We start from the raw sequence: 25,339 nt of genomic DNA, 5'->3' as shown, positions 1-25,339 counted from the left end.
GTACCAATAATTTACTATAATTGGCCAAGAGAGAAAAATCTTGATTATAGGTTAACCTCTATAACTGTGTGCATGCATTTTGATTTGGGAAACTTTGTAGTGCTGATAGCAAACTTTATTAAATCACTCTGATAATTGGCTGATGATTAAGTATTGTTAAAAATCATATAACCTAATCTTGTGATTTACTGTAATAGTGTTAATAAATCTTAAATTGCTGCTACCTCAAAGTCATGTAGGATCCATCAGCATTCATTCCCCAACAAATTGGCACAGTAATTCAACAGATTTTCCTTACCCTTTGTATCCCTTCAATTAGGCATAAACCGTTGTCCAAGTCTGAGACTCAGCATGGATCCACCTGCACCTAGACTTCTGTCTGAGATGGAGTTTAGAAAGCAAGGGGGTCCATTCTGAACCTCATGACTCAATGGGAGGGTATCCCTTATCCTTTTGCATCTCCAGCCTCTGTGTGAATCATTCTAAATAGATTCTAACTCAGTTTTCCTTTGTATGTTTCTTCCACATAGTAAGGGTGAACTTGCCATCAAACTTTAGTTACACTTCCACAAATTCACGTCAAAAAAAAAAAAAAAAAATCACTTTTGCTACTATCTTTGATGGTGATTCTTTAAGTGATCGAAACCTCTCCTTTCACGACACATGGTCCTGCCAACCTACCAAGCAACAGTTCACGCAGGGAATATACTACAATAACATTCTCATGTTCACCCTGAGCTTCTGACTAGGTTCCAAGTGGAATTTAACCAGGTTTTTTGGACTTATACAAGAAACAGCCTGTCACCTGGGTACAATGCCTGAAGATAACCAGCCAGCAGGACAGTTTTACACAAACTTAACAAATCATTTCTTCTGGCATACATTGCTTTTTAAAGAAAGTACACATGATAAAACAGTCCTTATCTTGAGTCTTTTTCTTCAAGTGTTGAGAAGTGTCTTCCCATTTGTTTGTTGCTTTTCAGTACTATCTGAGCAGAGATTAGACGGCAGCTGATACTGTGAACACTACACATAGATCTTTGAGAAATATCCATCTTCCACACAGAGCAATCAACCATGAGACACTGAACCACTGAGAGTGAACAGTTTGAATTAGAGTAAAAGCAAAAACCAAAACCACACAGATGTATGTTATTTTCTGAACAGAGAAGTCTAGGCTTTCAAATTACTAAATTGCTACACTTCATAAAAACTGGGGGAACAGGAAAGCCATATTATCTTTTTACAAATTGTATCTTTGTATGTGTAGACTACAGAAATAAACACTGTATTTTGATACATTTTCCATAACAGACAGCAGTGTCAGCTACATATAGCTACTTGTGTATGCTTCCATTTCTATTAATTTCTTGGGACCCCAGGTGCTACCTACTGAAAGATACATCCTAAAGAACACGCACTCACCTCTAAATCACTGAGCAGCTCACACCCGTCTCTGGGAAAAAATACAGATTTAAGTCTGCATTATGTAACTGTTCCCCTGGACTCCCTGATTTTCCAGCAGGTAACTTGTTTTTGAAGTTGCAACTCAAAGGCTGGCTTTGAAGGCTGAGTTATGCCTCCGAGAGCACAACCCCCATGCTTGCCACCCTGAGCAAAGGCATCGCTCTGTCCTCAGCACACTCCTTTTCTGTGTCAGTGTTACTCCTTCGGGGAGGCCGATGCTTGGAGGCAGTCAAAAGCTTTGCAGGTAGGGCACTGAACTCTGATTTATAAGGACCACAGTACTCCTGCGAGTATGATCAGGATGCTGGCAGGTGGAGGAAGACAGAGAACGCCTTAGACATCTAGCTTTCTCTTAACGCCACAAAAATCTTCATTTAAGACTGATAACTGCATCCTCTAATCTCTCTATACATACACTGAGATATTTACATACTTGGGTCAATAGCAGAAAACATCCCATTTCCTCAAAGTCCCTAAACCCCAGGAATCCTAAGTGCTAGAAGTGGGCATAAATACTGTGCTGAGTTCCTGCTGTTCTAAGCTGAGCTTTCTGCTATTTCTTTATGCCAAAGGAGGGCAAATATCATCCTCACTCAGAGAGAAATCATCTGCTTATGAACCAGGTCCACAGATGCTTCCTCAACAAGCCCCCAGGCTTCCTTCATTACCACCACTGAGAATTGTCTTTTGGATTTTTTTCCCCCATTATGCAAGAAAAAACCTGCATCTTCAACACTGAGACACTCTCATCAGGGTAACTGCAGTGAATTATCGTACAGGGCCAAATAAGAGTGTTCTGCCATGTTCAACTAACCCAAAATAGTTGAAGAATATTTTTAATTAATTCAGCTGCCTTTCCCTACTAACACACTGCTTCAAACTTATGGTTCATACCCCCATTCTCTTACTGAGGGAAAGTCCCTGGAGAACTACATCTTCCACATTGCAATAAGGAGTCTCCCTGTCTTTCATTAAGGCTATGAATTTTCTGATGTTCTAACTCAGAGTATCACAGAAAAGGTGTTTTATTGTTAACTGTGCTAGAAGGAGAGTTATCCTGGCACTTTAGAGGGTGGCCTTGAGCAAGTTGCTTCTACCCTGTGCCTCATTTTCCTTTTTAACACCAATAAAGCTCTCGGCTTCCTTTTTATAGCACTGATACCCATGAATGCAAAGAGCTATGCAACAACCTAAGTGTTGTACGTTACAAAGGCTGGTGTTTCACCAGGCAGACTGACTTGAGGAGACAGAAGAGTGGAGTTCAGCTGCCAGGCTCGGCTCCAGAAGCCGTCTGTCTTTAGGAGAAAATACTGAAGTCTATGAGAATGAAGCTTTTGAGCTCTTTTGGCAAAACATTAAATGTCATATGAACACATCACCTGAACATTCTTGATATGTTAAGCTGGTTTTGAACAGAAGTATCAAAACAAAGCAGTTCAGTGTTGCTGAACTGACTTCTTCCATGTCCCACAAATTCCCATTCCATTTTTTATTAGTCTGAGTGAAAGCTAATATTGAAACACTTGAACTGTCCAGGAGATGAGTCTTCCAAAGGCTATTCAAGTCTATACCAGGCCTGAAAGGCTTTGCCTTCGCCAATATTTCTAATTGGCTGCTGGGACAGTTGCTGAATATACAAGGTGAGCTGTGTTACCCCAAAAGCACTCTAACACCATAAGGAGCTGACACTGCTTGTTCCTGGCTGGGCTTTTCAAAAGAACAAAATGGAACATTTTCAGAAAAGGATTTTGATTTCCTGGGACTCTACTCTGTATTTGTGAAATGGTTACGTTATTCAAACAGACAATATCAGGTATAGAGCATTACAGGCATCTTTGCTTAAGTACCAGCAGTGTAAATACAAATGCATAAGAGCCTGAGATGTGCCAGTTCTACTGACTAGCAGAGGTAGGTGTGCCAGGACAGGTATGACAGAAGAAGTCAAAGGGAACATGACAAGGCAAATACAGGAAAAGCACTCACTGATACAGATGCTTATTGACTTTGGTCCCTTGTTCCTCAATGGTGTGGACACTTTTATGCAAGTATCTCTAACTAGTGGTGTGCCCTTGGCAGGGTTTGGTGAGACGGACTCATTCATGTCTCTGGAACAGTCCCAAATGCATCCACCACCCACAAAACCAAGCCAACTAGTACCTGAGACACCTCAAACATTAAAGCAGCACAACTCTCAAATCCTGTCATTTAAAATTCCCAATCCCCTCCTCTCACAGAAAGGTGATTAAAACTAGCCATCTGTTAGAGACACACACATCCACACACAGCCCTGGGTAGTTTCCTCCAGTGAAGATCCATAAGGAGAAGAAAGGAAACAATTATACGAAGAATAATATTCTTTGACACCATTTCTCCATGTTGCCTTTTCTATTACTGCAAATATTTGTCTTTCAAGATCTTTTTCTGCATGAAAAATGAGATTTACTGTGCATGGAAACTTTACACATTATTACTCCAAACCAACTACACTATACTAAGCTTAATAAAATAAGGTTACTATAATAATTTTATGAAACATCTGTAGATGTTAAAATTAAGAGTCATATTATAAGCAAGATTCATAATATTTTCATAGCTCTAAAGATTCTCTGATACTTAAAAGTATGAAGTACTTCATGTAAGTGAAATATTTCTTATACTGAAGGATTTAGATCCCACCAGAAAGTGCACATCAGTCAGGCCTTATCAGTAGGAAAAATATTAGGATTATCTTTTAGACAGAAGTCTAATGTATCCTGCAAAATGGTGCAAACAAATGAACAAGTCCTTCAGTTATAGCTAATAGAAATGTTAGATGTGCAGTATAAAATGTGAAGAGGGCAGTGACACGCATTGGCATTCGATCACATGCACTTGTAACTTCATTTACCATTCAAGATAACTTCCATCTGCTGAGCCTCACAGCAAACCAACTATAAAGCAGTTACGGGATCCCAGTCTTTTGCCATCTCAACGAATGGAAGATTGTAAAGCAGGTATTGGAGTTGACAGCATAGGGAGAGAAGATGATGTTATGAAATGCCAGGTGATCAGCAAGTATAAAAAAAGAAGTGATAGTTATGTAGACTGCTACTTCAGTCCCTTCATCTTTGTTTCTATAAGGATAAGCCTCTGGGATAGAGGACACAGGTCAGTCTATAGGATACGGCACACTTACAGAAACAGTACTCAGATGACTAGTTTTTCCAGTGCTTTCTGCATCACCATCTTTACTAGGGACAAGATTAGGGCCTTTGTCCGAGGCACAGGAGGGACACATCACCATATCATACCCACATCAGATTACTGCCTAAACATACAGGCCTGACAACAGCTAAGAGGAAAAAACAGAACAAGACAACATGTTACAATAGCAATCACCTGGAAGAGGAAAAAAAAACCAACAACAGAACAGAGGTTTCCTAATGTCCTTGTCTATCCTGACAAAGAGATCAGATGTGCTTTCATCCTTCTACAGTCTTTGACCACCATTTAGGATGCTGCAGCATTAATGCATGCCTCCAGGCTTGACACTATGCTCTTACCTTCTGTTATTAAACACTGCTGCTCTATTTGTTGCTAAGGTGCTGAAAAGCTATTAGGATCCATCATCCAAAAAATAACCAGTAAATAACTTTGCTAGTCATGATGGCAGCTGGCATGGGATGCATCTCCAGTTAAACTCATCTGAGAAGTTTCAGGGAGCACCTCTGAGCTATGAACTTCAGAAAAAGGAAGAGAGGGAAGCTGACAGCATCCCACCAGGCTAAACAGATACTTTAGTAGTAAAATGGCTCAAAACCTTTTGGATTAGTAGGAGAAAACAAAACATCAGTGCCATGGTTTCAGGGCTGTGTTACCTTACCAATCTTCATACCATTCTGCAGCACAGAGAGGGTTTAAAAGTGATTTCAATACATGAAAATTCAGAGGTAGCCTGCTGCTCTGTACCATCCACTTCCTTACCACTAACAAGACCTCCTTCCAAAGCCCCCTAAGCTCTCTGGCCAGCAACACAACATCAAGGTCTGGATCCAACCACTCCCAAATTGCAAATGCTACCCAGGCAAGGTCTCAGATCAGCAGGGTAAGATACTAAAACCACATTGGGTTCCTAATACAATTCCTACATAAGGTAATGAAGACATGCCTCAACCTCAGAGTGTACACATAAACATGTACTGTCCAGGCACTAGCCGACCTCCCATTTAACATAAAGTACAGAGCCATACTGACATACTGTCTCCATGCACAGTAACTCCATTAACCAGAGGTTTCTGTAGCCATTCTCCACTGCAGAGTACAGACATAAGGAGCTGAGCCCAGGTGATTTACAAGCTGGTGTCTGGGACTTGGCACAACTGTGTGAAACTGGCTCTTCATCCCCACACTTTTTTGCCAGCAGGGGCTGAGCCAAGAGCCAAGGGGTTTCTTTTCCAGAGGAGCAGGAGCTGATTTATTGCCTCATTTAGTTGTAACTAGCCCCTCCAGGAACAGAACCGACAGTCAAATAGGTCTTTCAGTGAAAAAGAAGGATCCAATACGAGACCCATCCAGGTTTGTCTTACATCAAAGGAGTTCACTGCCCATGCTTTGCTAATTCTGGATTGCTCTATCATCATCTGGGGTCATAATTAGAGACAATCTGATTGCATTTTCCCCTCAAGGAGGCACATGAGCTTTTGAATTCATTAGACTCAGGGCATTCAGCAACCATTGGCCAATAGCCACCTTGGTCACTATTTTTGGTGCCCTGCAGCATCACTACAAATATACGTAGTTCATAGGTATTGGTGCCAACTGGGGCTATTCTGGGACATGGGGTGAAAAACCATGTAGTTCACAAACCAAGACAATGCAGCCTGGTTTGAGCGATGCTTTTTTGGTAAAGCAACAAGATAATCCATCCAGGTGAGACCAGATCAGTCATCTTCATGGAACTAAACAATTTCACATGGCCTTACAAGGCATTTGAGCCAGTAACCATTGGCAAAATATGGGCAGAACATTTGCAGCTGACATCTGAACAGAAATACTTGATATAGTCAATTGTAACACTTGAATTTCATGACCAGTTCTGTTGAACTGCCCTGGGGAATTCCATGGAAAAAAAATAAATTTTAAAGTTTTAAATGAAGCATTACTGTTTGTTCTGCTTAAAATGTTTTTTTTTGTTCTATATTCCTCCCCTGCCCCTGCCACCAAAGAAATAATTTCAAACCAATTTTTCAAGCTAAAACATGTTACTTAGGACTGAAATACAGTATTTTTGAAGAGAAGAATATACAGGCTTTCCTGACTCTATGGCTCTCCTTTCCTGGCAAACAGCATTGTTTCTTTTTTACACAGAAAGTTAAAATGGAAAGCTGGAAACCACCGTTTTTCCCATCAACTTAACCTCCATACTTCAACAGACAGAAGAGCTATAAGGTTGATTAGGGAAATAATACAAGAACTAAAAACAATGATAAAGCTTTATGGTCCATATGTACCTCCACCGGGAAAGGCCTTAAAAGCATCCCATGAAATCCACAGTCCTTCAGAGATCAGTAAGAGTTGGCTATTGTAATACCTCCTTACAAAAACATCACACATTAAAATTGTTTAGCTGAAAAACATGAGTCTCTAAGCTCGGTTGTGTTGTTCATAATATCACAGGTGTTGACAAACTCTCATGGATCCAAGGCAGGACCCATCAGTAAGTGCAGAGTCCACGAAGCCCTTGACTGGCCCGAATGATAAGAAAAATATTGGGTTCGATCCAATTCACCACAGAAGCTTCAGAAAATGGGATTTTCTGCAAAACAGGAGACCTTTGCAAACAGGAGGGAGAAGACGCAGATGCTTACTTCAGTGTTCCTGACAGGCAGAGAACAGCCCAGAAGTGTCATGTATTATCCTTTGCTAGACCACAGACTACCCCTAAGGCTGAACAGAAATCCCCGACACTAAGAAGAGGGACTGCTCACAGGCAGGGAAACTGCAGAAGACAAAGCCTTCACACATCTGAGGAGCCAGGGAGAAGAGCAAAGCACTAAACACACCTCCTGGGTGCCCCAGCTTCAAACCAAAGTCCAGCTTACAGAACTGATATGAAGGTACAGGGCAGGGACAGTAGTGGGACATGTCCACCTACATGGTCCTTCCTCATATTCTCCAAGCCAATGGCCCACCACAGCCACTTTCAAGATAAGATGGAAAGCTGCATTCAGGACATGCTCTGTTTGGTTTGGAGGACCAAATTGCTGTGCAGCTTCTGGGTAATAAAGATGACTTCAGGAAGACAAGAGTGGTAAAGTAGCTGTACATCAGCCTTGCCTTTGAGATTAGAGAGTATCAACTCATGCTCCACATGAGCATAAACTCATTTCAGTGGTGATGCCAGCTTTAACGGTGCTGAGATTCAGCAAGACTCTTCTGGACTCACTGTTCCTGAAAACCTTTAAATAAAGAAAGGAACTGCCTGTGTTTTCGTATGTATAGCAGTATGTCTATAACAGGCCACCAATCCAAAAATTCCTACCATTTGACTGACTTGCAAAGCACAGAGCATTGCTTGTACTAGAAGATCCCCATGCATGCAAAGCTCAGCATCAGCCGCAATACGTTGTTCTCAATTTCACAGACAGCAGAACACAAGTCCTGAATCCAGTTCTGCTGTTGTCAACCATAGGTGCCACAGAAGGTGCAATTTAATCAAAACTAGTATTTTCTTATGATAAATAATGAAGATTTTAAAACACATTCTGTTCTTTGTCTCTGTATACTGCCCACGGCTGCATGCTTGCATTGCTTCAGTATTTCAGGCTTGTCCTCACTATTTCTGGGAACCTTCTAATCAAAGGAGATGGAAAACTCAACCCTAGCTTTTTTAAAAAAAAAAAAAAACCAAAAAAAACAAAAAACCCCACGCTTTAAAAAAAAACAAAAAAACCCCAACCATACACACACCCCGAAGTCTTGCTGTTGCTGGATGTTGATTTTTTGGGAGGGGAATGCACTATAAATACAGTTTAGGTAGGAAAGCCTGAAATGCATGTTACTGAGAGATGAATCATGCAAATAAAACTGACAGTAATTCTAGATGTCTGGTACTCTGTTCAATAGTAATGGCAGAGACATGTCACAGCACAGAGCCACTTGTTGTAAGTGTAATTAATAGTCATTTTTAAGATGGGGTGGATATTCTGACTTTTGAAGATATTATATAGTAAATTTAATAGCAGTTGCTAACACAAAAGCTTCAAAGCCATATAATTTTTACCAATAAACTGCTTTCAAAGTGGCAGGAAGAAAGTAAAAGGTAAATAAGCCATAACTGTTTGTTATATTAACATCCCCTTGAACCAATATAAAAAGAAGTAGTAAAGGTTTGAAGAAGTCATAACTAGTTAATAATGAAGGTCTAAATGCAATTAAATAGGTCTTACACCATATAATCAGTATTACTTCCATTGTGTTTTCAGTCAGGTAAGGCATTAGAGACCTGGCCTTTGCCTACTGACCAAATGATGCATTTACCTATACAAGTGCAAATCCAGAGTAGCTCCGCAGACTTTATTTAAAATCTTGACTGGAAGAGGAGACTCAGGACAGCAATTTTTAAACTTCTCTGCCGATTTCTCCCTCACTTCTCATATGGCAACAAAATGGCTACAATTTGCAGTATGTAATTTCTCCATGGGACACACTGACAGGAGTAAAAAGTTTAAAAATTAACAGCTGTAATTATTCGATAATATATGGCACTGGTTAGCAGGCAATCTCAGAATACCAGCAGTACTGGTCAATACTAAAAGGGAATATGAATTTCAGGCTAGAAAATCTCAAAAGCTCAGATTCAGCTTTCAAAGAGATCAAATAAGCTGGAAATAGTATAGAAAGCAGGTCTTGCTGAGGAAGCTTATTCTACAGTCAACCCAGTTATGCTGCAACGGCTTGTTAATATCAAATTAGAAAATCCAAGTCTTCCTTTATGTACAAGTAATTTTTTTTCTCCATATACTAGAAGGTGCTGGATTCTACATTTTTTCTCATTTTGTCGGCATTACTGCTGTTTCCCTCTTGCTTACAGTATGTTGGAGCCACTAGCATTTATAAGACTGAATTTAGAGTTATTCTGAAGTGGCAGTGAAATGGATACTTTTGCATAGTAGCAAGCACAGTGGGTACAAGGATTCTCAAGTAAAGAATGAATTCATACTGTACATCTTTTCCTAGACAAAGTTTCAGAAAACTAAGCTGAATCTCAAAATAATATCACCTATGATGAAACAGTAATTCTGGACATCTGGAATATTTTGGTGTTTTGCATTTGTTTCTTACCATTCTAAAGCCATTGCTGCAAGATATTCTTCACTGAAAGTCAGCCAAGTTTTATACTCGCTAAAGCTCTCCCCCAAAATACACATTCAGGACTGCACATCAGTAAAGGATGAAGCTCCAAGGGCTGTCCTTCTAGGCAGAATTTTATTCCACTGCTGAATTTCATACAAGTTTGATCTATCAGACTGCACAGCAACGTGTAATTTACACACACACACACCCCCCCCAATAAATCACAGCCAAATTCCAGGAACAATATCTGGACCCAGCTCTTCAATGCCCCAAGTAATGATAAACACTCAGATATGAGAAGGGGGTACAGACCAGTATGTGAATGGGAGGAGGAAGAGGCAGGATACAGAATTCAGAACCAGATTTAGAGTTCAAGCTCCTCAGTAGGGTCATGTCGGACACCAATGTCAGCTGGAAAAGACCTCAAGGTCTCTAGTCCAACATTTGCTTGAGTAGGGAGTATCACAACACTTCAGCACGCCCATCCTACCAGTAGCCCTTGGCTGGCTGGACTTGGAGAGAAAAATAGAAGTAAAAATCAGTGATAGCACTTTATGTTGGAATAAGTATGGCATAAGAGATGGTGACCAGGTAGGCTTCAATCTTCCTGAAGAGGCCTTCTTGATTGTCAGCCTCTTTTGGAGATAGCATTAAATTCAAGGAAAGTGTTTTTGCATTAATAATACATTCTCAATGACTGAGAAGCAAGGCAACTTTCCCTCATTATACTAATAAAACATTCAGCACTTCTGGCTTTTCTTCATAAATCCTCCAAGTAGCTACGTTCAGTAAATTAACCTTACCTATTGAAGGCTGATGGCGGGTAAAGCCAGTCTAAACCAGCTTCCAACGGAGGGGTGAAACACAAGAGGAAGAAGCACAGCTCAAGAAAAACAGTTTTCCAAATTAGAAATGCTATTCCATACTTTCCTGATTTCTTGCTTTGCACATGCTATTAAAAATAGCAAGTAAAACGCCTTACTTCTGAAAGTACACATCCTGCTGCACACACAACCCTCCCTCGGCCGTGTGGCTCAAGGCACGCCGCAGTATTGCTCCCGCGCTCTGTTGAGCGGCCATCATCTCAAGCCACAAGATCTCTACTGAAACATGACGACACCATAAATAGTTTAATTCAATCTGAAGAAAAAAGCCATAGCTTTCAATGTGTATCCTGCATAAGCATCAAATCATAAGGTTCATCCAAACCTGGGACCTGGGAAAAGAAACTCAATGAATTAGCGTGATGATTTGTACTCTTATTGAGTATAAAGAACACTTTGAAAAAGCAGGGATATAGGAGCTATAAAAAAAGGAAACATCCTTGTATCTCTAACAAGAAAATAGTAAACTCTTTCTTCAATCATTTTAGTATAACAGCATTATTAAAATCTTTATACTTTGAGTGAAAGCATTAATTATTATGCCCATCAGGAATATTTTTCATTGTCAAATTGCCTTTTACCATGCTAATAAACACCAAGCTTTGCATGTAAAAATTAATCATGTTATCTCATTTATAGGTCAAAAGACACAGACTAAAATAGTTTCTGCAATTCTCCCTAAATAACTAGCTTTTGCATATCAAGTTTTATGGCACATTAGAAATGAATGCAATTCAGACAGGATTTGAATAGCTGAGTAGATAGAGAGGGAAAGATAAAAGCAGATAAGAAAAAATCTTGCGGTAAGCTAAGCCTTTTGAAAAAACCTGCTTAAAAAAATCAAGTTTCTTTTTTTAAATTTCTGGACCCTAAATGAACTAAGGATGAAACAGCTGTATGCAGGTCATTACTCAAAGCATCCACAGATTACGCTTCCAGCCACTATACGTATAAACGGTACGTCAGAACAACTTAATGCGTTAAAAAAAACATTTTAAATTACTCCAGCATTTCATTCAGGTTAAATGCAACTTCCACAGCTCCCACGTAACTTGTGGAAGTGAGGTGGAGGAATTTGTCTGCTTCTTGGGTATTTTAATACTAGCCAGATGACTAAGTCCTCATCCCATTTTTATAACATTTAAACCTATTACTAGGGTCTTCTTTCTCCTTTGTTTTAGTAACATGGTGGGTTTATAGGTATGAAGGAATACGAGCACGGCCACTTACTTTTCCCTTCTCATTACGAGGCCCGTAACAGCACAAATGCTTTCTGAGGTGCCATGTCTACTTCCCCCAGCATCAGATAGGCTTGGATCATCCTCTCATCCAGAAGTTTCAGATGCTTGCCCACAGTATTTCAGCAGCTACTAACCAATGGTTAATAAAGGTATTAGACTGTTATCTGCTCTTCTAGGTGGCAGCACGTAGCCAAGGTTTGCTCACTTGCTAGACCCACACAGCAACCTAAGCTCTTACCATCTTTGAGACCTCCCAGGACACAGTCATATTTGTGTTGTGTTTAACGTGATTTCTAATGTAAGAGGAACAGACATTTCACTTGCTTTCTGAAACGCATTAAAGAAAAGCATGCACGAGGTGCTAGCTTAGTGCCTTACACTCCCCTCCCGCATCTCTCAGCGGAGATTGAGTCTGAGGCACAGGAACAAAGCAATCTTCACAGAACCCCACTCCAGCCTCAGGGATAAGGTGTTAAGGTCAGGCAACCAAAGTGTTTCCCTGCTCTACAGAAAGCTGGAACCCATATGAAAATGCACCACCTTGGGCACGGTGGAGATACTTAAAAAAATATCAGGCCATTTGTTTACATCCCCAAACACGCCTCCCCTGTGTCAAACTTCAAGTAGCCAGGTTGAGAACTGCTGGCCTCAGTAACACGTCCTGGATCTCACAGTGCACATCACTGTGAAAGGCAGAGAGCATGCAGCTATCTCCTCTATGGAAAATGAGCTGCTTAGAGAAGCCTCTGACGATCTTGACAGAGATGCAAGTGTTCCCCAAAAAAGGGAACAGTTTCATAACAAAACTAACTGTGCCACTATTTGGTTTCCATTACAAAGAAGTAACCAAGATGACTTGTGTGACCCAGTGTTTACCAAAGCAATCTGCATTTCTTCAACACATGTGTTCAACAGTATGCGCTGCAGACTCACCCCTAACAAATACACGACATGGCAGAAAGATGCATGACGAGGTAGGTTTTGACGTGAGCATCCCAAACAGCTTCAGGACACGAACTACAGCTGGGATCACTAAGATCTTTTCTTTGATCATTGAAGAAAGCCATGAAGGTGGGAACAGGGCACAGCAATCTCCAGAACTTCGTGTTCTCACTTGCCACCCTCTCTCACCTTGTCCACAAAGCCTGTCTGCAATCCTAACATTCATTGGCTCTTGTTGGGTTTTGATCACAAGTTCTTCAAGGTGAAGATTCTGTCCTTTACAAGCATAGCACGCAGATGGCTGCACAGAGGAAGGTGGCCCACAACAGTGGGTCAGGCCGAGGAAACTTCGGAGCAGCTCCGGTGGGGAGAGATTGATCAAACCACCCTACCCACTCGCGTATCCACAAGACAGGAAGATGCAGAGAGCTCAGACCTGTTCGCCAGTCTCAAGAAGGCCAACTCTGTGCCCTAGGCAAACTGGATCTTACTGCTGTTTTACAGGACCTCATTGAAAGGCCTGAACATTGCATGTCTATGAACAACAGCATTGTGGCTTTTCTGCAAAAGCAAAAAGCCCGCTCCTAGCCTTTGTGACTGGAAAGAGAACATGACTCAGATAGCACTACTGTGGCAGCATCTGCCTGGGACAGCCACTCTGCAGAGATGTCCTTTGCAGACATCTCCTCAAAGCCCTGCTGCTTTGGTACTCTCCAGCAGAAGAGAGCTGTAAGGCCAGGTCCCCTGGCTTCTACCACACAGTCTTCTCAGCACGAGGATGGTGTTCCTGAGGGAAGACCCACGGCATGGAGGATGTCTCCCAACCTGACACTGTTATCCAACAGAGGAGGACCATGGCCCAGCACTGACCAAGAGCACCTCCAGATCTCAGTGGGGTAGCCAACAACGTGCTTTAGTTTTGCTGTCCCAGTAGACCAGCTGACAAGAACAAGTCCCACTGTATCTCCCAGCTAACAGCATGCGTCCTGTGCTGTCAGCAGCCTGCCCCACCCCCAGGCAGTGAAACCTCACCAGGGCCACCAGTGCCCAAGCACTGACCTCCAGGGAAAGCACAGAGCATCAAGAACTGGCTGGGCCCTTGCAGAAGGGCCCAGCAGGCAGCACGCCCCTGCCTCCCACGCAGCATTGACACATCAAGTTCCCAATCCTCACCTCAGACAAGACAGAAGTAGTAATATGTCTTTTCTGCCTCACTGCCAGAAAGGGATTTCCCTGTGTCTTCAGGACTACAGAAAAGGGTATAGCACCTTCCCTGCAGCAAGGCTAGCCTGCAGTCCCTCTCCGCTCCATCCAGGGATCCAGGGATCCGTTCCACACTGTGCAGCTTGACTCTTGCTTGGCTGATTTCTTTCCCAGCCTCCGAGCCTGAACATCACTGTGTGACGTTCCTTCCGCTGCTAAGCGTCTTTCTAACTGTGACTGAAGAATCTGGCACATGACCAAGTATTCTTTAACCTCCACATTAACTGTTGTTAGCTTTGGCAAAGCCCAGCTCCTGGGATGCCTGGTGTGGTATCGCTTACTGCTGCAGCCTACAGGAACTGCTGTAGCGGCGAGATTCGGAGAACAGGGATCAGGTAGCGGATGCAAAACAGAGTCCTCATCCACGATGCCCTCCCTTCCCCCATTGCCTAATGAGCTTTGGGAGCAGCTACAACTTTTAAGCTTCTCACTGCTGGAAAAGGTTTGGAGACAGTGAATGTGCAGAACAGAGCAAGTCGAAGAAGCTGCAAGTTAGATGAGGCCAAATGTTACTTTTAGACCACCAAGATGTGTTGGTAACATTGTAGATCCACAGAATGCTACAATTATTTATCTTTTAGGAGTCTGGAGGACATAGAGATGTTTGTCTCTAGCCAGGTTGTTGGAAGGAGGCACAGGCTGCACCACCACCTCCTCCTCAGCCCACACCAGGACTCTCTTGCTTGCACTCTTACTGCAACAGTCCCAACAACAGTGAAGTCCTTAGTCCTGCACCCCCCTGCACAAAAACTAGGATATTTCCTTCTCTCCTCATTCTCATGAACAAGTCCAACCAGTGCAATCCATTATGGCTGCTCTGAGCAGCAACAGAGATGGGCCTTTAGCCGTTTGGGGGGGGGGGGGTTGTTTTGGTTTGTTTGGGAGGGTTTTTTTTGGTTTTTGTTTTTTTGTTTTTTGTTTTTTTTTTTTTTTTAACAGAGGACTGCAGGCTTTGCAAAGCATCAGTACCGGCCACACTCAGACAACCAAGTTGTCCTGGGATGGCAAATGGTAGGCAGAAACATCCACAGCAGTCACCAGGGACAGCTGAATTCAGGAACCAGAAGGTAGGTTTTCTTAAACAGACTCTATGTTGCTTAATATAGCACACACTCTTCCCCAGTATCTGCATAACGCTGAGTTTGAAATGTTCCAAGATTTGCACCGAGGAAGACTGGAGGGGTGGGAGAAGGGCTGCAGGAGGAAGCATTTAAAAAGCAAGCCATGACTTCAGAGAAACACTGTATACAAGCAGCAATCTCATAACACAGGACTTGCAATGCAGAGGCTTGGTTAGTAATGAAAATAAAACGTAAACAAGTCCCTAGTAAGGCAATGCAGTTGCAAGTCCATCTAGGATTAGTCACAAAAGCTAAAGATGTGAAGGGTTTAGGCTGCCTCGTACCTCCGCTCTGGGGAGACTGCCTGCATTGTGCCTCACTATACACGTACACAAAATTAGTCTGTTAGATCTGTGCACCACAGGCCTTCTCACGCTACTCCAACACTAAGCGAGTTTCAAGAATTACTTCAGTACCAACATAGCTGGGTCCCTGCCGTGAACAGAGGACTTCTGCCTTCTCATTTTCCCATTGAGATGCCAAAGTTGCTTGTGTATTTCCTTTAAGGTCATCTCTACTTTGGACCTGTCCCATTCTGATGCCTTGATTTCTGCTGGGTTTGCTCTGAACAGCCCTTTTTTCTGCACAGATAGAGGAGACCCAGAGAGTATTTGTTCCCTACCTCTACCCCATCAAGGAAAAACTCTGCTAAGAGCAAACTGCTGAGAATTTTTTGCAAAAGATAACAGAGTAGTGACTCCTGGGGTTGTCTCACCCCCTGATAACCCTTCCACCAAAGCCAAGAGCCTGGGAACATGAACTGCTGCGGAGCGCGTCTTGCAACTAATTAACACAAGTACTGGTGGCCCAAAAGGCTTCCTTGTTCACCCGCTCATTGCCAACTCCAGCAGCGACTGCATTGTAACAGTCGCTATCTGTTTGCACAAGATAGGAATCGGGTAACCCTCTCTCAGGTGCTGCTTTTGCCACCAGCTAGCTAGACCCTTTTTCTTTTACTTTATTGCAGATGTTACCTTTCTGCCCCCTACACAACTCCAGCTACATGAGCTCCATCAGAAGTTCCACGGAGAGCCTTTCATCTGCTTGTGTAGTGCATGACAAGGCACATAATGTTATACTAAAGTCACAGTCTATTTGTTTCACATCGAGACATGTACCAGTAGGGCATGCAAAAAGGTAAAGGTGTCACATCTCAGGTTAACTGTGAAAACAGTGTGGATAGCCAAAAAAAAAAAAAAAAAAAAAAAAAGTCAAGGCTAACAGGACTGCTGTGAGCTTTTAATCTAAGCCAAGTCTTTGCAGATACACTTTTTCAAAAAAGGTACTTACCTGTCCTCAAGCCCTGGTAATTCTGTTCACTACCCACAAGAAACTGTACTTTATAGGACTGCCTCCATATGATTGAAATAGCTTCCTTCCTTAATCAGCATATAATCAGATATTCCCACACAGGAGAACTATAGCCCTGATTGACAAGATAGTTACAAAAATAAACCTCAGGTTTAAATATAGCTCGCTCGGCTCCCTGGAAGGTATGTAGTATTGTGTTATACAAGTCTACCATCATTTTCCTTGAATTATTATAGTCCATATTCTCCCACTGCTTTGATCTGTATCAATTAAACAGCTACAGATTTGTGTTATAGAGGAGAGCTGGCAGCTAGGGTTAGGTGGGAATGGCAACTAGCCTTTCCGCTGCGCGGACCGATTTACCATCAGTATTTCATCGGCAATTAACATTTACAGATTTTGAGTTCACGTACCAGTTGAATGTGTGATGTCTGATGCAATTGTAGAGGTAGATAGGTAAATAATCGTGCAGGACTACATAGCTACGTGTGGAACCAAAATATATCTGCCCAACACGAAGGGATATATTTGGATTAGATATATGTCTCTTTGTATGTAAACACACAAGCTGGGCAGGCAATATTTAATGATTTCCTCTTTCTAGGGTGGATAGATCAATAGCACAATACTCATTGCTTTTCTCCCAATTTATCAGGATGTTCCAATGTGTTAAATATGCAACGTAATGAGGGCAGAGCTCTACAGCCCTGTTCTTCCCGTTTCAGAAGAAAATCGAGATTTTTTTTTACAAGCCATTCTAATTATGAAATGCTTTTCATCTCTTAAAAACCTCCCCATCGCCGACCGACTAAAAAACACGGGACAGACCTCCCATTTATTATGCAAATCCTTAGCATTAAGAAAACAGATCACCAACTAACATCTGTCTCGCCCTACGGGGAAATAAATAAATTGAAAAAACCCCAACAAAACCCCCACAAACCAGCCCCAAACCCCAACCCACCCTTCCCCACACTCCGCTACGCAGCTGACCGAATACCACCCGCTTGAGTGGGAAGGGAAGCGCCTCCCCGAGCCCGCTTCCCTGCCGGTGCTGCAATGGACCTACCACAGCGGCACGGCACGGCACGGCACGGCACGGCACGGCTGCTCCCGAGCCGGGCCGTGCCGCGCCGCGCACCCGGCCCGGCCACTGCGGTCCTTTCGCCGCCCGCCCCCCCCACCCCTCCCTCCCCTCTCCCGCGACCCACCTTTCCCTTCCATCGCGGAGCCTTGCGAGCGCCGGGAAGTTGCCGGGAAGTTGCCGGAAGACGCGCTCCCCTCCTCAGCCGACAGCCCCGAGAAGCCCGGCGGGCAGAGCCGGCCGCCGCTGCCTGCTCCGCGGTGGGGACGGCGCCGTCACAGCCTCGGAGCTGCAAGCAAGCAAGCGACCGCCGCGGGAGACGGCGTCAGCCGCCTCCCCCACACACCCCCACGCCCCCCCCACCCGCACCCCCTCCCCGCCGCGGGGGGAAGCGGCGCGGAGCGGGCGCGCAGCCGCGGGGGGAGCGCGTTACCTGGGCGCCGGCGGGAGCTCGTCCCTGGCGTGAGCGGTGGCTGCGGGGGCGAGTGGCTCCGCGGCCCCGCCGCGCTGCCTGGCACCGCCCGCATGCGCGCCCCGCCCGCGCCCCGCCTCCGCGGCCCGCACCGCGGCACCGCCGGGGCCCCCCGGCTGCGGGCTCCGCGGGGCGCGGAGGAGGAGCGGCGCCCGGCGCTGGCCGCTGAGCGCTGGGCTGGCCGCGACCCCGCTCCCCCCCCCCGGGGGGCCGCGCCCCGCCGCCCTGCGAGCGGGGAGCGCTGGGTTACGCAACGCGGGCGCAAGCACCCCGCGTATTTATGGTGGGAGTCCTGCCGGAGGAGTCCGAGTCCTCCTCCCCGAGCCGGGCACGGGAATCGGCTCCCCGGGCGGGTAACGCGGAGATGGCATCCGTGCAGCACAAGACGGAACGCCTCCAGGGTTTCCGCGGGCGATGCGTGCCTCGCACATGGTCCGAGGCAAGCCCCCGGACCGCAACGCTCGAGTCGGTGGGGTCAGAGGGCTCGCCCCGCTCACCCTAGCTGGCCTCCCCGCAGCACGTAAGCCAGACCGAGCCCAGGGCGCCCGCAGACGCGGAGAGGTTCTCTTCGGAGACGCCCGCTCTCGGGTTCAGGCCTTCTCCGGGTATGTTGTTTCAAGATTAGTTAATGCTGATTCATAAAACATCCGCCTCATGGCTAGTTTGTGCTTTTCTGCTTTTGCAGCCAGCCACTGGGGTATTTTGTTCTCCCTTTCACCGCCTGATAAAACAAGCGGTCCCCTGCTAATGCGAAGTTGATGAAACATTCATACCAAGATCAAGTCACTTCTTCGGAGAACACAGATTGAGCTCCTCAAGTTCATCCCTGTAAGGAAGTTTCTCCGCCCTGGAATTATTCCTGTAGCTCTTAAGTTTTTCCAGATTCTTCAACTTTGGTACGATGGGGATGGTAAAACCCAGTTCTGTCCTTATTTTTATGATTTGTGTTACTGAAAAAGCAGCTCAAGGCATCCACTGTGCTGGGAGCTGCACACATAGAGGATAGATGGCTCTGGCACTACCTAAGTTTCTAAATACAGGATCAGCAATTTCTCTCTCCTGCTGTTTCTTCACACATCCTGGCGTTTATATTCACCTTCTCACCTACAGCCCAGTACTGGCAAACCAGTCAGTGGTTATATAGGCTTCCTAATGCTCCTTATTCTAAGCTACTGTAACCCATCCTGCAGGCACTGCCTACAGGCTTCCCCCTCCCAAAGCAGAACTCTGAGCTTGGTTATGGAAGTGGAGATTGTGCACATGATCCCACCTCAGTACGTGGTCCGGGCAGTTCTGAACACCACCTGCTCCAATCTCAGCTGCCACCCCACAAGGTGGCAGGGCACTTAAGTTAAAGATGGCATATTAGTGCAAGAACTTGCCCCTGAGAAGCAACTAGGAACAGCCCAGCTGGATGAAGACCCACCATGGAAAGTTCACATATTAACTGGCTCCTACCCATTTACTAAGTTCTACATTATCATGAAGAATAACATTAGTTTTATTTTATTTCAGGACTGAATACTCAGGTATTGTAGGTAAGCTTTGAGTCAGAACGCACTAGAGAACTGACGAAGCAGACTTAGACTTTATGATTTGACTCGGAGCTGGAATTAAATTTGTCATTTCTCAAGTTTCTTTCGTCAACTGGTGGGATCCTATTTCCCCACTGCTATGTTTTTACCCACCATCAATGCCAAACTGACCAGACTGCACTTCCAGGGTCAACCCATGTGCTTTTTCTGAAAAGCAATGAAACAATAACTCTTTTGAGGTCTATTAGTCCTTAATAATGTTCCAAAATGCAATCAGAATATACACCAGAGTGCTCAATAACTCCTCAGCCAGTTCTTTTAAAACTCTTGAACTCAAGTTATCAACTCCCACAGATAAGGGAGGGGAAAAAAACAAACAAACAAACATCAAAAAAACAAAACCACCCCAAACCAGGTGGGGAAAAAAAAACCCAACAAAAAACAAACCCACAAAACAGGCAAACCCTCAGAGGACGTTAAGGTTCCTGGCATCCAAGTTCAAGAACAACTTTCAACAGGAAGAAATGAGGGCAAAGAAAACACCCTAACTTTTAAGGTACAGCCAGGCTAGTTACCAAGAATGTAATCTGAGGCACTATTTGTAATACCAGGCACTAGACCAAGGAATCGAGACTCCTTTCAAAGCTGTGCACTGCCTGGTAAGCTAACAGCCATCAATAATTCAGCTTCACAGAAGAAGCTGGGGAACAGTTCCTAGCTGCAGGCATCAGGCTGAGCCCCACTGCCATGGGAATACACAACGATCAAGTTTCCCAAACATTGGAAAAATATTTCATATGTCCTGAAAGGGACAGCTATAACATGCTCCCCATTAGTAAAAGTAGGTTGCTTTCTTCCAGGGTTTGTTTTCTTTGTGGAGGTCCTCTCAACAGAGAAGGACATGAATTAGGACTTCAGAGGGTTCGCCCTTGGGGAGCAAGGCAAAAAGCCATTTCTGTTAATTTTTGTTTTGCTTTTGAGCTGGAGCATTTCTTCCTCTGAGGTAACAGCACGTAGGAACATAGTTCAAGCAAAACACCCAGACCCACCAATCCACACATTCATTTTCAATCACAGTTTATCAGATCTCTTTCTGGGTCACACCTGGGACATGAGAATTTCCCTTCCAGATCCTGAAACCATCACAAAGCCTTAAGATATATGTTCTTAAAATAAAAAGCCAGCTTGAAGAGAGAAGACTCTCCCTATGCAGAACACAGATGAAGCCCCTTCAAGGCTTCTCTCCTCAATACAAAGCAGCAAATTCAAGGGAACAAATCCAGTGGATATTTTCCCTCCCTTGCCATTTACAGGTCACCTTTCGAACTACTTATCAGGAGAAAGGAATATAATATTGCCTGTGCTCTGCTCTAGATTTCAACTATGCATCCTGCATTAAAATATCAAGCAAGATGGGACCAGCTTGAGTTAGGTCACGGTTTCTCCTCTAGCCCCTCAGGAAAGTCAGATGTGTGTCTACTGTGGCTTTGCAAGTAACAAACATCAAATGAAGATACACACATTAATGGCATCTCAGTAAAGCATCAATTTGCTCTCCAAACCACAGTAAGACAAGGCATTGCAGCACTCAGGAGATGCTGATGTGCCGAGCCTGGACTCCTTCCCACGCACACCTTTTGAGCTGCAGTGGAAGGAGAGCTTCTGAAGCACCAGTCTCCTGTACCAAGTCCACAGGATTGCCAGGTGTGCTCCCCTCACTTGTCAGCTGTTCTCCTCACATGTTCAAGCTTTGGGAGTAAGCTGGAATCACAGTACAAATAAGGTGTCTCAGTCCAAGCACAAACCACCCCGTGCAGACCCTCTTCTTCATAATGCTTCAGTGTGTCCTTGGCTCCAGTCATGGCAAGGAGATGACTATTTGGGAAAGGCAGTTATTCACCCTTGATGTTAGTTCTGAGTGGTTTCTGTGGGGCTGCCAACAGGGGGCTTCTTCAGAGCCACCTGCACGGCTGTTTGACCAGCAGGCCTTTTGCCCAGCATGCACTACTGAAGACCTGCCCACCCCACCAGACCAACTCACTTCATCAACAGCAGTCCCTAGGGCTACCCCCTCTATCCTCTGTAGAGCTCTCCCCAGCTGTAACAGGACGGTGCATATGGAGGTAAGGATTTTACTCGGCAGAGAAAAGCTCGGCCCGTACAGATGAGAGGGAACAGCAAGGGCTCAGCTTGGCTGCTCTCCTGTGGTGCTCCGGACAGAGATGGAAATATTACCCAGGCCTCCAGCCCCTGAGGAACCTGCTGCTTCCCCCATTGATGGTGGATGCTGGGCAGAGCCCACTGCCTGCTGCAGTCAGTGCTGCCTGCCCCCTTTCCACACCCTGCCTCTGGAAGCAGCTGGCTTAGGAGCAACCCTGAGCACAGGCATGATAAAGCCAAGTGGCCATTTTGGCATTGCTGCATACAGTAAGCCACGTGATGATCATACATGGTCTCCCAGCTGCTGCTGCTGCTGCCCATCTGCTACCCTGGCACGGTGCCTCCTTCTCTGGAGGGAACCTCCATTCACAAAGGCAGAGGCACCAGCCAGCCTGCAAGGTTGTGCCTGTAGCCACGTGCATGCTGCCGTGTCTGCATGGGGCACTTCTGCATGAGGCTGGATGTGCCGGGAGGGAGCAGATCACCAGTGGTGGGATTTCATCCGCTCAGTGCCAGTTTCTGGCGATGACCATCCAAAATGGCAACAAACCCAGGCACGGAGGCACGATCTCAAGGGCCAGGGGACCTAGCTTTTGTACCAAACTCCACACAAAACTGGCCACAAGCCAGCTTCAGTTCTTCACTTTGAGTTCAAGGGAGTGTGAATCTGGGTGCCAATGTCTCAGCCTATTCCCAAACTACCAACTTCAGCATCCAGATCAGACTTCCTGGCTAGAGACAGAGCTGCTCTCCCTGCAGGTGACAAAGGCACTTGTCCTGCCCAGAATTAAAAACAGTATTCCTTAAAGACAATGAACAGCCCAATCAAAAAGGACCTGCCCTGAGTTCTAACCAAGGGGGAGGAATAACTACCAACCTTGATGTTCAGTGTGGGTCTACCTTTGAAACCAGTGCACCCCTTGAAACCAGCTGCAACGGGGAGCAGGACTCAAAGTGCTTCTAGAAGTCCTTTTTTGGACTCTGAAGCATCTATTCCCCAAAACCAATGCGCATCATTAGCTAACTGCCATTAGCCAGCAGAACAGATTCCTTTAAGACAGAAAACAAAACAGCTCTGTACCACGCCATGCTCAGAAGATGTCCACGTGCCATGAGCTCTGCTCAGATAAGCACAAGCCAAAGCAGCAGGTTCCAGGAAAGTAGGCCATGACACAGCATCAGCAGGAAGGACCTCTAACACTACTGAAAAAGTAAAGAGCACAGTGGGGGAACAGGGGAGTAAACAGAGACTAGAAGTTTTTAATAATATAGGAAGGGTAAAATACAAAGGGCATTCTACAAGCTGTAATCCATCACCCTGAGGATGATGTGCATAGCTTCTGATTATGAACAAGAAAAACAATAACTACTACATCATCAACTGATGTCACTTTCTTACATCACCCAAGTAGTGGCTAGAAGCATAGCATAAGTGCATTAGGAGCTGGTGTGTGGAATAAAGACCAAAGCAAGTCACAACCTTTGAGCAAGCACAGTCAGTTTAATTACATAAAATTATTGATCAAACATTGAGATTAATCAGTCAGTATTATATTAATAAAGGAAAAAGCACTATCATCACAAAAGTACCAAAACAAGGGAGTAGTTTTGCAATTACTTGCAAGTAAGTAAAAAATTACTGCGGAAGAAAATCATGGATTGAGGGAACCATCCTTGTATTGACACAGAGGAAGGTCCTTCTGAGCACCAGCACTGGGCTGGTGGAGTACCACCAGCTTTCTTCTGCTACTATACTTCATAAACATCCATACACACCCATTTACATTAACAAGAGTCTTGATATTGACTTTAATGGTAGCTGGGTCTGACCCAAACAGCTCAACTTCCAGTTTTAGTTTTCTGTGGGGTACTGAGCACCCTGGGCTCCTCAAAGTCCAGGGAAGCTGGAGGTTGTTCTCAGTCCTTGCAGCAAAATGCTTTGTGTTTTCAGGGCTAGCTCTCAGACCCTCTGAGCCCCATCAGAGACTTCTAGTTATTCAGTTTAGTAAATAAATTTGTCACCTCCTCCAGCAGGCAGGGGCAGGGAGGAAGATGTCTGAAGTCAGATTGTTATACCATTATAAAAGCTCAAGACTTTCATGTAAAAGAGAAAATTTGAAAATAAGCTGCTGAATGGAGCTACTTAAGCACTAACCCCTTTTTGACCTGATTAAAAAAAGGTAATTACATGCATTCAGAATGCTTTACACAAGGAAAAAGAACTTTACAGGGTAGAGGCAGGAAGGAGTTTCCTGCTGGCAGCTCAGCCCTCCTAAGAGCCAGGTGCTCAAATACTTGCAAAGAATGGACTATTTATCTTAAAATCCTACTTGCCCATGTCTATTTCGTACAACAAAAAATGATTAGCTCATCGCTATTCTACAGCCATGAGGGCTGTGTAACATTCATATTCTTTATCTGCTATTTCAAGAAATCACAGCAGAGTGACCTCTGCCAAGGTCCAAATCCCAGGAGGCAATTTCTTTGCCTTATTCCTACCATGCAAGAGCCATTTCTAGAGCACTGAACTCTGCCCTCAGACCCCAGAGTCCTGCAAGATGCCCACTAAGGCAGCGATTCAATGCCAACTGACACCCACCAAAATCCTAAGCATATGTCAGACAGCTCCAGTGTCCCTGAGGTAAGGGACAAGCAGAGCCTTGGGCACAAAGAATCATCTCCTATCCAGCTCCAACATTTTTTCCACTTGCTTATCTTTAGTCTGTTCATTTTAATGCTATGTTTTCCAGAACATTAGAAAAGAACAAATGCAATAAAACTTGCAGAGCCAAGACCATCAGCATCAGTGTATTCATAGTGCAGCTTTACCATGTTTCAGAGAATTGGATCTTCCTGTGATAACTCAAGCTGAAACTCAGAGTTTGTCCAAATACAAGAGGCAGATAAGTGCTGCTTGATACCAGCCCCACTGACAGCCATTTGACCAGACCAGTTCAGAGCTTGAGTTCCTCTTGGCAGATATAATGAAAAATATTGAGAACAGAAGTGAAATTCAAATAAAATTGAGGTATATAATAGAAAATAAGGGGAAGAGGAGTGACGAAGGAAGCATGACAAAAGCAGAGGGGAATCCTAACTAAACTAGCTCACTCTCAGTTGTAAAGATGGTAATACCAACCCTTAGGTGTGAAGTTATCTACCTCCACACTAGACAGTTATATCAGGCAGCGACACAAGCCTTAAGCACTTAAACAGCCATGATAAAGGCAAAAAAAATATTCATACGCTTAACCTGAAGTACAAACTCATGCATTTTGCTGGGAGAAATTGAGAAAAAAAAGTGGTCTCAGTTCCACGCCCCAAATCAAATCCACAGGAACAGACAGCATCCACAGAGCACCTTCATCCCTGACATGAAAGGCTGCAAGCTAAGGAGACAGCTCTTCATGCCTGTAGGAAAAACTTGATCTCTGAAGTGAACTTTCTAAGTTCTACCTTGCTTGGGTGAAGAGTGACCCCTAAAGACATTTTGACCCACACCAGCTTCCAGCAGCTCTGTAGTAG

The 25,339-nt window shown here is 44.5% G+C and overlaps 1 protein-coding gene across 1 annotated transcript in view; it reads right to left on the bottom strand.

The window, feature by feature from the left end:
• FGF12 (fibroblast growth factor 12) overlaps window positions 1–18,205 on the bottom strand; it is a 236,736-nt gene extending 218,531 nt beyond the window's left edge. The window contains exons 1-2 of the mRNA XM_069792395.1: window positions 18,081–18,205; window positions 17,775–17,936 (exon numbers count right to left, since the gene is read on the bottom strand). Of these exons, the coding sequence (XP_069648496.1) occupies window positions 17,775–17,787 (13 nt within the window). The 5' untranslated portion in view covers window positions 17,788–17,936; window positions 18,081–18,205. The remainder of the gene's footprint in view (window positions 1–17,774; window positions 17,937–18,080) is intronic.
• Between the last annotated feature and the right edge of the window lie 7,134 nt (window positions 18,206–25,339).

Source organism: Haliaeetus albicilla, chromosome 9, assembly GCF_947461875.1.
Source record: "Haliaeetus albicilla chromosome 9, bHalAlb1.1, whole genome shotgun sequence".
NCBI lineage: Eukaryota > Metazoa > Chordata > Aves > Accipitriformes > Accipitridae > Haliaeetus > Haliaeetus albicilla.
Note: the sequence above shows the minus strand (reverse complement) of the source record. Positions and strands in the feature narration are given on the sequence as shown.